Source organism: Adiantum capillus-veneris, chromosome 14 (assembly GCF_014529385.1).
Source record: "Adiantum capillus-veneris isolate H3 chromosome 14, ASM1452938v2, whole genome shotgun sequence".
Lineage (NCBI taxonomy): Eukaryota > Viridiplantae > Streptophyta > Polypodiopsida > Polypodiales > Pteridaceae > Adiantum > Adiantum capillus-veneris.
The window spans coordinates 43454539-43467590 of NC_140944.1; the positions used below are offsets into that span (position 1 = coordinate 43454539).

Sequence of the window (13052 nt, forward strand, 5' to 3'; positions counted from 1 at the left end):
TCTATGTGCCAGCTCTACGCATCACTCCCAGGGGGGATTTGTTACCATATACATGTGGTAGTGATGTGTATGAACACACTTAGGACTACTGAGGCATTTTTCCCCTCACTAGGAGGTTTTTTTTCCCATGCATCGTATATACCCATCACTCTAGCGCTAACTTATCTTTCCATTGCACACTAAGTAATACACTCTTTGTTGTGTACCTTGAGCTTCCTTCGTCTTCTCCAAGATGTGTGTGTTTTCTTGCAACCCTAATTCCAACAATCTAGCCAAGATCAAAAGATCCATTCTGAATCTTCCACAAGCCATTGCTAAAACTTGAATGAAAGCCACAATCATCTAGTTGCCCAATAGACACTCTGAGATTTGACACATGTTTCACATTGCTTAGAACAAAAGGAGAACCATTGGTAAGACTCAAATGCATCTCAACCGCACTAACTATGCTACAAGCAAAGTTTACCCGAGTCTACACATCCAACCTTGCTACCATCATAAGTAGAGAACCACTCTCTATAAGGAGTAAACCATACCCACAATAACCATCATTGTTCATTGTTTTTCTGGCTTCTATCTCAATCTTGCATTGACTCCCTTTGCCACACACTATCAATAAAGAAAGCTATCTTCATCAACCAACGCTCACCACTATCATGCCCAAGAAAGATATTAATTGGTTCGTCCTCATTCTCGCTATCTTTCAAATATATATTGCACTTGCATGCGCTGAGTGACCTTCGGCATACCAATACAAGCCAAGGTGTGTGGGAGGAATAGGGTAGAGAGAGAGAGAGAGAGAGAGAGAGAGAGAGAGAGAGAGAGATGCCATCATAAGGAATAATTCTTCTTGATTTACCCCTTTCATAGCTGTAAGGTCTCTTCTAGTTATAATAGGGACAATGTTTACATTTCCTTAGTGTAAATGGTGTTCTTGAAGTATCACAAAGGGTAATAATAGCTAATAAGTGCACTAGCTCTCACATTAGGATCCAATAATCTAATTTTTTTCATTGAGGTGTTGTTTGTATTTATCGTGTAAAACCAATTGATAATTGGAAAAGTCAAATCACTAGGCATATTTACACGTCTTGCTGGAAACCAAGATCTTGTATAAAGATATGAACCTCAACTCTGTTGATGAACATTATCTTTGAAAACTCAATGGAACCTGAACTCTGTTGATGAACATTACCTTTGACAACTCAATGGAAGGAAGGAGAGAACAAAAAAATCTTTCTTTTTTGCAAAACTCACAATTGTGAGTGGATAGTATTAAGAACAAAAATATACACCAATCCCCGAGCTCGGACCGAGCCTTGAGGGTCAAAGGATTACAAGTTATCTGCTTGGCAGAGAAACCACTCCTACTCCTCGGCTTTACTTATTACAAGATGTTATGTATTGTTCTAGACCAGTCCTCTGAGGCTTGTTTGCATCCGATCATGGGGATCATCAATCTGCTCTCTTGCGTGATTTCACGAAAGCTTGCCACAGCTAGATCCCCCTCAAACACGCGGCGGTTCCTTGCTTGCCAAATATGGTGCACTCAAATAATGAGGTAGAACAAAAAATCTTCTTAAATCTTCATACGATACAAAGTATTGATAAATGTAGAAGGGTTCAACAAAATATGAACTCAAAGAATAGGTAAAAGGTTACAAAACAACAAAGGCCCAAAATTTTCAAGATTTGGAGGATAGAGGCAAATATGATGGATTCCGGGACCATTTTCTATAGTGGTGAAGTGAGGTTCTATGTACACTCATTGTTGTGACTTTTTACAAGATCACTTAATCATTTAAGGAACTTGGACCTTCAACTACAACTAAATTTGCCATGGTATAAATTCACTTGAGTTCCCATTGGTCCAATTTAGGGTGGTTGGTTGGCCTTCTTTTAGGTATATGCTACTACTATGAGGAAGCTTACTAGCAAGAGCCCTCAACACTTGATGAAATGCATCCCCATACTTTGATTTCCTTGAAAAGAGCAATGCTTGCTTTATACTTGGGCTAGATAGCATCTTTTGCTTCATTGTTACCTCCTCCATGGATATGTTTGTCAATATGGATTCCAAAATATCCACATCCTTCTCGGGAACAAACACTACCATGTCATCCCATGGTATAACATTTCTAAATGGCAACACTATGTTATCAGCAATGACGACAGGTATGCACCCAAATTCCACTGCCTCAACTATGCGTGGACTCCATGGCGCCCACCCCAATGGACACAAGCAAAATATGGATCTTTGCATGTCCTCATAGTATGTTGTTGGATGTTCAGAAGATATGTCAAAGAGGACATTGTCCTTGTATATCTCCCATATGGTTGCTCTCACCCCCCTACAAGTATATTGAACAAATAAAACAGGTGAGATAAACAATATGAAATTTATCACAGAGATTATACTTATATTCTTGAGTGCTAGTATACTACACTTGCTTTTATCACGTGTTGACATGATTCTATTTGAAAAAAGTATACATTTTATATCTTTATTTGGAAATTTTCTCAAACTTTCAATTAGGAAATAATTAGTGGATAACATGTGTAGAGTTTCACCTAGCATAGTAATCCCCTTTTGGACCATCAACATCATAGAAGGCTCCACGAAAGTAGACAAAAGTTGAACGAGGTGTGCTAGCATGTAAGATGTGGTTTGAGATCCTCCTGGGCAGGACATATGGAGGTATAATGATGGAGTCATCTTTGAAGCATGAGTGATTTACCTGCCCAAATGTTTGTATAAGAGTTGCGTGTTGAAGAAGAGGAAATATACCACGCATGATTGCTTCCTTCTCCTGCATGACAAGATGTTTAGATTAGTGTTTGCAAATACACCGCGGCTCATCGTATGGTGAACTAATGTATGCTTGGATCTATATATTTGTGTCTAGATTTTTACAAAGCATAAATATAAAAATAAAGGAACTAGAGTAAAGGAGATAACTAATGTGAACCTTCAAATTCAAAATTATAATTACATTGTGCAAAAGTACTTTAAGATTAGGGTCATCTTACATGATAATGAAAGCAAGCTCCAAAGTCATGGGGAACAACAAAGAAATGGTCAACACCGTCTGTTCGATTCCAATAGGGCCACTTGGTAGAGAGGTAGTGGATTGCACTACGCATCATGCGAGGCATGTATTTGACAAAGGGAAGCCCAGTTGTGGTGAGGTCACAATTGGTGTAGACAGGGGTGTAGAACCAATCGGCCTCCTCAGGGTCAAGTGTGCGTACTGTGCTAGACAATAAGAAAAGATGCATATGTATCTCAATTGAAAACATGTGCATTAGGCACCGCATGTCTTTTTGTACCACTCTCTTGTTGAACTTGCTTGGCATGTCATATACATACACCTTCATCTTTCTCATTGGATCTTCACCCAACTCCACATTTGGACCTTCATGACCTGGCTTTCTTGCAACAAGGAACTTGATTAATTTTCTAAACTTATATGGAGGATTTTTTTAATAAAAAAAGGATACGTGAGCTTGATTAGATTAAGCATTAGTTTCATGCCATGATAGTGGATATAAGGGGGCAATATGTATGTTGATGTTGACTTAAACCATAATCAAATTCAAAATAAATTTAAGTGTTGTACAAGCCATTGATGACTATAGATGCATGCTTGTACCTAGGTTATATCTATGCATCATTTGAATGAATGACTTTTGAGAGGAAGATGAATAATTCTTCAAATGAGCATATAGTAAAAGGTACAAGAATGCTAAACAAGGGTGTAAAGGCAGTACAAGTGATCAATTTCAAGTCTTATCATTAGATTTTAGCAGGCCAAAAATAGAAAAATATTTCTCATGCTGGGCAACATATACATAAGATGATGCAGGATTTGAGGTAGCAAGCTTCGTAGAAATTATACAAGAAAGCAAAGTGCTCATATGGGCACTCGGGCACAAGCATCACTCGGAGGATTGGTCTAGGACTACTTGTGCCTTGTTGTCAGCAGATGGAATGTTTAGGATGGGGGCAAACCTTGGCCATCGATAAATAAAAGACAAGAGTATGGGCTTTGTGTATCAAGGATGTGGAGGCGGGGTGGTAGCTGAGGTGGCTGTTCTGATAGCCGTTGTAATTTTGATCCATGGATGTTGTCATGGCTTAACATGAGCGTGATAAAACCTTGTAATTTTTTGGGTTGCTCAATATAATCCACTCACAATTGTGAGTTTTGCTATAACAAAAAAGATGATGCTAAGTTTATTTCTTTTCGGGTAAAAAATGATGTCAGTTTGAGGGATTCTACTGGTTAGTGGCTTTGATTTAACATGATACATTTAGCCTATGTAGTCTATGTAGAGAGTGAAAACTCTTTTTGCAAAAGAATGAAAGTAAGTCTTTTGACGTTCACGGTCAAAAAATTGTCAAAAGGTCATTCCATCCGTCCCACCCCTTCATATGTTTTGTAAGTAAAAAAATTCAAATTAACTAATGAGTGACACGTGGAGACTCTCTTCTCATTAGATATAGTACTAATACGACCGATCGCCTTTGACAGCCTCTCCCTCTCTCCCCTCTTTATCGCGTGCAAAAGGGTTTTTTTTTTTGGACTTTAGCTTTCAAGTCACAAATTGCGACACGTGTAAAGGGCTCCCCTTTTCGCCATATTATGTTAGTAGATAGAAGTATAGATAGAAGACGATGCCAAGTTATTGACCCTCCCTAAGAAGAAAGAGGAGGAACACAAATATGTGGCAGTGACCCACAAGGTTTTTCTAGCAATCCACACAGTTTCTCCCGAGAGCTCCATGCTTAACTAAGGCCTTAGGCCAAAAAGGTTTTCTATTATTAACTTTCCAAGTGGCAATAATCTATAAGCTTCATCCAACTCTGATTGTTCACAATAGTCCCTAAGAGTTCCACGATTTGATAAGGTCTTATATATACTAGTGTGGTCGGCGGGCTCCACCTGCCTCTCTCTTGATTTTCATGCAAGTTCTCTCTCTCTCTCTCTCGCGCGCGCGCGCGAGAGAGAGAGAGAGAGAGAGAGAGAGAGAGAGAGAGAGAGAGAATGGAGGGAGGGATTCCAGCCCCTCCTCCTTGCCATGCATCAGGAGCGTAGAGAGAGAGAGAGAGGAAGGGAGAGAGCCATAGTATCTTGATATATATCCAAAGCTTCAAAATTTTGGCAAGAGACTCATGAAAAGATTGGATCTTCCTCAATAAAACCACAATTGATGATGGCATTACACGCTCTCAAGGTGATTCACTATAGATAGACATAAAATGCCACTAACTATGAGCTCATTGGCGAAAACTTTTGTTTAGGACACTAAACAATAGATCTCTATTATAGAAGCGAATGACAAAGAGAAAAATTGGAGCAAACCCTCCAAAATTGACACAAGGGTATCAAGAATTTTTCAAAAATTTGAGGGATAGTTTATGGATTTCTTAAAATTTAAACGCTATTTAAAATGAATTAAGAAATCCCCACTATGAGAGGTGTAAGGTTGAGCCGGAGCGGAGACTCCTTAGGGTTTGCTACCTACAAGGCCGTTGAGAGGGAGGCTCAAGTCAATGCTACAACAGGGTAGCTTTCGAGGGTGGTTGGTGGGCTCGGTAGTGGAGAGGTGGGCATGTCTTGTGGAGCAACGGGGAAAGAGCCCGGGTTGCTCCATCCTCTACATCTTGCTAGGTTCCTTGATTGCGTCTCGCTTGAGCCACTCTATTTTTGGGAATAGGAAGGACGCCCCTCTAGGCTTTGACTTAAACGGCGTCTGTGGTCGTGTTGAGATCTTTCCGGCATGCAGGGTGGAAAGTGGCAGTTTCTTCCCTCCATGGTGGCACCGGAAGCTTCTCGTGGTGGGGTGGGCTCTCCTCTTAGCCCTGTACGATGGTATTGTCTTGTTCTTGCAACAGCTTTCTATAGAGTGCGTACTGGCTCCTCTCTTCACCCTTTTTTGTTTGGTGACTGGCTCATTGGCGGATGGGGATGGGCGTTCCATCCTTCCTCCTGCGGTGGCAAGCTTCTCGAGTGGGCTTTGGTAATCCTTGCATCGCCCCGTTTGTGTGGTGGCTCCCATGCTTTCCTCCCCTGTGAGGGGTCTTATGGTGATGTGGACCTTGGGCCCCGCCCTATCGGCTCTAACTGGTATGTGATGTTGGGGATGGCCTCCCTTATTCGATCGGTGTTGATATTTTGTCTCCTTGTCTATGGTCTCTCTGATGTTTACTTGATGCCTTCGCTTGACATGTGAGCACGGCTTGCCATGTAAGTTTTTTTGATTTATTCAATTCTACTCACGGTGGTGAGTTTTGAAAAAAAATTAAAAATTAAAAAACAATTTGGCTAATCACCCTTTTCCTTTCCTACCTTCTCCTCACTTTGTAGTACTCGTTAACTTTATCTTCGTGGACCTATAATCTTATTGTCGTCCTTCCTTTGTCCTCTTTCTCATAACCACCTCCACTTTTGTTCTCTTTCATAAAATATAGTGATTCCTAAGCAACATCCTTATCTTTTTCCATTCATGCAACAATTTTTTACGAACATCTTTATACCCAATTCAACAACCCCTTGATAGTTCATTATATAGTGGTAAAAATGCAAACCACGCGGCAGTTCGTTAGGGGTGGCTGCCCATATAGCCGATGTAACTGTGGTCCTTGGATGATGTCATGGTTCAACACTAGCATGTTACAAATCTAATATTTTCACCGTAGAGTAGAACTCATCTCTCTCTCTCTCTCTTTAGTTACTTCTTTAAACATGTACCAACCATCCTCTTCTACCTTTACCTTATCTCTCTAACTTTTCTAACTTGTAAATTAAGATGCTCACTTTTCTCTCTCTAGCTTTAAAGCGGTGGCCCACTCTCCACCTTTGAGTAATTGTACCAACAGTTATATAGTATGGGGGTCTATCAATTTTCTAAGGAGTGTGCTTTTCTCTTCGTTTCTCCGTCCAAAGCATAGCTAATGGATTTTTGGCTTTCTAAAAGAAGCCTTAGTGTTGAGTCTAGTTAAGCATCCTTCCAATGTTTTCAATGACAACGATGGAGACTCATCTTAAATGTTGATGGAGTTTGTCAAATGGGTCCCTTTCATCTCATAGCCTTACAATGCTTTTTAAGACTTTGCCTTGTTTATTTTTTTTTTGTCCTTACTCATCTTATATTATTTTCAACATGAACACAATTTATACTCGTTCTTTTTTCTTGGGATGGACTACATTGCTTTTATTTTGTGTACCTTTTTATTTTTAAATCTTTTAAAGAGTAAAGAGCTTTTTTCATAAGAACAAGCGATTGTGACTCTCTCTCTCTCTCTCTCTCTCTCTATCTATATATATATATATATATATATGTATTTTTATTTTTGAAAAGCCATCGTAAAATCTTACCTTTTTTTTGCATGTCATTGTTTTAGAATGCTAAAGTGAAGCTTCACCTTGCATAATTCTAATAAATCTATACACACACATATATTAATTAGTTCTTTTTACTTCACCTTTCATTTCACAACTTCACATGGCTTTGCATTTCTTGCATTCTATATTTTGATTCAAGTGAGTATTAACATTCGAGAAAGTCTCTTTTATTATGCGGCTGTTGGTTGAGTTTCCTCCTCACAAAGAAGAAAACCGGAAATATTAGCAAAAATGTTGAAATTTGTAAAATTTTTGGACGACTTTCTCACATATTTCATCGGTTTTTCTTCTGCTTATCATGGTTTGCAGCTAGCTAGTCTCAACTTTCAATCGGCTCAAGACTAAGCTAAGGCAATCCTTTCCCAAACACTAATACCAGTTTAATTCAACCTAGCAATTTTATCACTTTCTTATTGTTATTGAAAGCCATCGTGACCCTTTCACTTGTTTTTTCATATTTAACGCATTGATATATAATGTTAACACATCTGTATCTTTTTTAATAGTCGTACCCACCATTCTTGTAGACGATGGTACAAACACGCCTTCGAGCATTCACTAGATCATTCGAACGCACTTAAACCCATCACCTGGGTGACGGAGGACAAGTACTCAACCAACCGAGCTAGCTCCTGTCTCGGTAACACATCCATATCTTATGAAGATATTATTTTTGGCCTTCCAAAGGAAAGTCATATGGAGGGGGTAAAATTTTATACCTAAGTCCAAAATGATGATGACTTCTTAGTGTGAGTTCTCTCGCTTAGCTCTCCTTTTTTGATTTTTCGAGTCCATTGTTCAAGATGCAAGCATATGTGATTGCATCTGCAAAGACACCCTTGCTTTGTATCCTGTCGAAAACAGACCAAAGCTTCTTGGCCCTGCCCAAGTTGGGCATATCCCACAATCTTCATTCCAAGAGACGACGTCCCTGATAGGAAGCTCCTCAAGCACTTTTTGTGCTTTATGAAGTGCACCACATTTGGCATACATGTCGACCAAGGCAGTGCCAAGCATGACGTTTTCTTTCAACAACCACTGACTAACATATCATGGTGAATTATTTTGGCCATATCAGCATCTTGGGCACCACCCACAATCAGTGCATCCCAAGAGACGACATCCTGGACAAGATTGCAAGTTGATGCTCCTCAAGCACTTTTTGTGCTTAATGAAGTGCACCGCATCTAGTATACATGTCGAGCAAGGCAGAGTCAAGCACGATTTTTCCTTTCAGCAACCACTGACTAACCATATCATCGTGAATTCTTTTGGCCATATCAGCATCTTGGGCATATCCCAGAATCACTTCATTTCAAGGTACGACATCTCGGACAGGAATCTTCTCAAGCACTTTTTGTGTTTTATGAAGTGTACCACATTTGGCATACATGATGTACGTAATTGCATTTGGACAGATCTTTGCAAATGTTGAAAACAGACCGGAGCCATTGGAAATTATGATTTGCATACTTGTGACTTGAGACCTTGCAAAACACTAGAGAAGGAAGGTCTGCATAGCTAAGCATGTGAGGAGGAGAAGAGCCCATCTAGCTGCCACCATGGCTGATGATGCGGTTTGTTGCGCTCTGTCAAGTCCATTGAACTTGACATACATACAGACTAACGTGTTGCCTAAGTATGTGTTCTTTTCAAGCAACCCACTATCACAAATATCAGCATGTATCTTATTGCCTTGGTACAATCCTTCTTCTTAGCACAGTCTTTAAGTGAGCTCACAAAAAAAGACTTATTATCTTCCCCTGCATGTTTGCCTTCAAGATGCAAGTGTATGGGATTGCATTTGGAGAGACCCTTGCTTCGCATCTGCCAAAAACACCCCTAAGATTCTTGGCCCTACGCAAGTTGGACATATCCTGCAATCAATGCATTCCAAGAGACAACATCTCATGGTATCACTCCATGTGATCCACGTGCATACCAAGCTTACCGCTTAAGGCAATCAAGCTATTGTAGCTTGCAGAAAGTTGACGATCAAGATCCCCTTTCAAGCTATGGTCCTTGCGCTGAGTTGCGATCAAGCTTTTTGCACACAAAGTTGACGATCACGCTCTTCTGGCCCCTCACGCAGAGGCGATGATCAATCTCCCCTCTCAACCTGTCCTCTCTCTCTCTCTCTTCACACACACACACACACACACACACACACACACACACAGAGTTGATGATGAAGCTCCCTTGTCAAATGCAGAGAGTAAATCAAGTCCCCCCCCCCCCCCCCCCCCCCCCCCCACAAAAGAGTTGATGAAGCTTCATTCATATTTTTTTCTCATTCTTTCATACTTTGTTTAACTTCATATTTTTCTACTTAGGTAGCCATGAGAATCCCTCCTAGATCGGCACTTCTTCTTCTTGTTTTTCCATCCTTGTGATTTCCTAGCCCATAGCATCACTAGCAATTTTGTGCATCCTCTTGTAGGCTCCTTTGCCATGAAGGATAACATCCTATTTGGATGCTATGGTGGAGAGCGGACATTGAATAAAAACAATGGAGGAGGAGGAGGAGGAGGAGTGTGATGACATGCTGGGTAATCAACTAAGAGAGGAAGAGACTCAGTATGAGGCGAGCCAGAGTTGTTGCACCAACATAAGGAAGCAGGCAACGGGGAGAAGACAAGGATGAAGATCATGGAAGGAAGAAGGCATTGCCCAATGTTGAGTAGGCGTCACAATCCCCCTCTATCTCTCTCTCGATAGTTTCCTACGACGTTAAAATTCTCTTATTCTTATTCTTATTCTCTCTCTCTCTCTCTCTCTCTCTCTCTCTCTCTCTCTCTCTCTCTCTCCGCACAAAGAATACTTCCTGGAATCGCCGGATGGAGGAGCTACTGACGTGTGACAAGGAGTCGTCCCTCCCCCCATTGTAGATAGTATAGATTCTTGTTATATATATATCCAAATTAAATTATGGTAAAAATAAATTAGTTCAACTTGAGTTTATGGCGTCCTAAACAATCTTGCTACTTCTTGCTCTGCCCTAGATGTTGCAACTTGCAATTCACATTCAAAGATCAAAACAATGCTAGTTGCTCTAAATTGCCAGAGATCATTCTAATCGTACAATCATGAAGGAGGGGTGTTCTTTAGTTCATGGATTGCTAAGTCCCTTTGGTTGTTGGCAAGCTAAAACATGCTTTAGAGAGAAGAAGAGAGATTAGAATACGTTAATTTGTTTGTGCATTTTTTTTTAGCTTGCAAAGGGTCCCTCTACTATTCAATGGGCCATTTCTTTGTTTTAGAATGCCCATGTGATGCTTTGCTGAGGTGGTTTGAGAGTGACAAAGACTTTAGTGTTTGATTGGTTTTTTTAAAGCTTTGGGGCAATGCTTCAAATTTTTTTTGCTCAAAAGTTTAGGAAACCTACGGATGAGATTTTTTTTTTTGGGGTAAAATTGACTAAATTTGAAGGTTTTTACACTAAATTGCTCTAGATTTTGAAGATTTTCTCACCTTCAAATTTAAAATTTATAGGTGGAATTACAATAAACTTAAGTTCGTTTCGAGCACTGCTTTGGAGATAGGGTAATGATGGTCATAAGTAGATATATTCAAATAATTATTTATTCTTTAATGTTAAATCTTCGATTATTAAAAAAAACAAAGATGACTCTCTTTACTATTGCACTAATTTCTTGAGCCCACTCTCTCCATTTCTCTCTCTCTCTCTCTCTCTCTCTCTCCTCACACACAACACACACCACACACACACACAGACACACCCATCTTCAACAATACTATTGTTTATTTTTGGACAGGCCATCTCTTTTTTTTTTTTGTTTTGGTTGGGGGGTGGGGGGGGGGGGGGGGGGGGGGAGTTTCACAACAGTGAGGAAGAATGTGTTAACCGAAAGACTATCATTTCTTATTCTTGGTTTCAATATAGGAACTATGTACCTGTAGTAGTGAAGCGAGTTTGCAGGGCTACAAGATCTCGCACGCCAAAGCCCAGGAGCAACGTCAATGAGAGCAAGTGGCTCCATGTCCTTAATGTTGATGTTCGCCCCCTCATCATCCTCCTCTTCAAGCTAATCAATTGCACACCTTCAATGCCCCAAGCAGAAAAATTGCCTCATAATTATTCCAGCAACTATTAGAACCTGCTCATGTTAACATGAGAAGAAGAAATTATTACAACGTATATCAAAACACGCACACACTATCTCTCTCCCCCCCACCCCCCCCCCCCCCCCCCCCCCCCCCCCCCCTCCCCTCCTCTCTCTCTCTCTCTCTCTCTCTACTCTCTCCTCTCACACACACACACACACACACACACACACACACACACACACTGGGTCAGTACTACTCACCCTAGAAGAGCTATGGCAGGCGCAGAGAGAGAGAGAGAGAGAGAGGAGAGAGAGAGAGAAAACAATGCAGCTTTATTCATACTGGGCTGCAAGGGCGACGGAAAACCTAGAGGAAAGAAGACGGCATACCCACTACACTGTGTGTGCGCGTGCGCGCGAGAGATGAGAGAGAGAGAGAGAGAGAGGAGAGAAGAGAGAGAAGAGAGAGAGAGATCACGCTCCGATACGCCACAGTGAAAGTTTAACAGGACTGAGAACTACGTCATTGTTTCTAATGTGTTGTGTGTGCTGTGTGAGAGGAGAGAGAGAGGAGATGGTGAGTGAGGAGAGAGAGAGACTTGCCTCTTTTACTCTTGTGGCAAATCTAACACACACACACACACATTATAAATATGAAAAATATAATATATATTACAATTTTCCTCAAGATCTAGGTGGATTTTTTTCCCCTTTTCCTCTTGCGACATTCTTGAATCTTACACGAATGTAAGTTGAGGCACACTTTTTTGGAACATTGTATCGAACCATATGGTTTAGCTAGTTTCCTTGTCCATGTGATTGAGACAAACATGTTTACATTTGTCGAGATTTAGTGGCATTGAATATCCTTCATGTCAAAGGATATTGATGATAATTTACCTTGTCTTGCATGTCTCTAAACGCACACGCACGAGCACGAGAGAGAGAGGAGAGAGAGAGAGAGAGAGAGAGAGAGAGAGAATATGTCTACACATACTTACACACACATACACGCACATAGATGTATGAATATATGTGTATATGTATGTATACAAGTATAACAAAAGGTAAATACATATCTCTATTCAAGTATGTATGTGTGTATGTGCATACGCTCACTTTTATAGGGATACATATAGAAATTAGAACATGCTAAGTTTATGATGAAGGACTATCAAAGGACTTAGAAAGTGTCACATACATAGTGGAGGGTAGGAGACATGTACAAGATTGAAATGCCACATTAGGTAGCATGCTTGTAGTTGTCCAATTGTCTTGTTCCCCTTTATGCTCAACATTGAAGAAGACATAAGGAGCCAAAACCAAACTAACCAAAGCGATATCGTTGTGCAAGGACATAGCTTCAACTTCTTGAAGATAAACCTCTCACAAGGGTGATTCCTTTTGTATATAGATGCAAGGAAAAAAAAAAAGGGTCCTATTTACATGAGAAAAAATATCCCCTTCACTTGCACATGACATCTCTCTCTCTCTCTCTCTCTCTCTCTCTCTCTCTCTCTCCACGTTATAGCTCCCTGCTTTTTCACCTGAAACGGATGAGAGCATCTCATTAGAT

The 13052-nt window shown here is 40.4% G+C and overlaps 1 protein-coding gene across 3 annotated transcripts; it reads right to left on the reverse strand.

The window, feature by feature from the left end:
• Window positions 1-1557: 1557 nt before the first annotated feature.
• On the reverse strand, window positions 1558-11796 carry LOC147442287 (putative beta-1,4-xylosyltransferase IRX10L). 3 transcript variants are annotated; one of them, XM_086528513.1, is made up of 5 exons: window positions 11738-11796; window positions 11325-11527; window positions 3031-3425; window positions 2572-2810; window positions 1558-2351 (listed from the first exon to the last, which is right to left on the reverse strand). In XM_086528513.1, the coding sequence occupies exons 2-5, from the start codon at window positions 11440-11442 to the stop codon at window positions 1829-1831; spliced, it is 1275 nt and encodes a 424-aa protein (XP_086384639.1). In that variant the 5' UTR covers window positions 11443-11527; window positions 11738-11796; the 3' UTR covers window positions 1558-1828. The 3 variants fall into 3 exon arrangements, with proteins under 3 accessions (XP_086384639.1, XP_086384640.1, XP_086384641.1); XM_086528514.1 differs by having other exon boundaries at window positions 3031-3433; XM_086528515.1 differs by lacking the exon at window positions 11738-11796 and having other exon boundaries at window positions 3031-3429; window positions 11325-11480.
• Window positions 11797-13052: the final 1256 nt, after the last annotated feature.

Excerpts from the sequence above, each read along its gene's own strand:
- LOC147442287 (XM_086528513.1), bottom strand. The coding sequence starts at position 11,442 with ATGATGAGGGGGCGAACATCAACATTAAGGACATGGAGCCACTTGCTC. Across the intron at positions 3,426-11,324 it reads AACTCGCTTCACTACTACAG|GTCATGAAGGTCCAAATGTG; the intron begins GTACATAGTTCC and ends CAAGAAAGCCAG. Across the intron at positions 2,811-3,030 it reads GAGCTTGCTTTCATTATCAT|GAGAAGGAAGCAATCATGCG; the intron begins GTAAGATGACCC and ends CTTGTCATGCAG.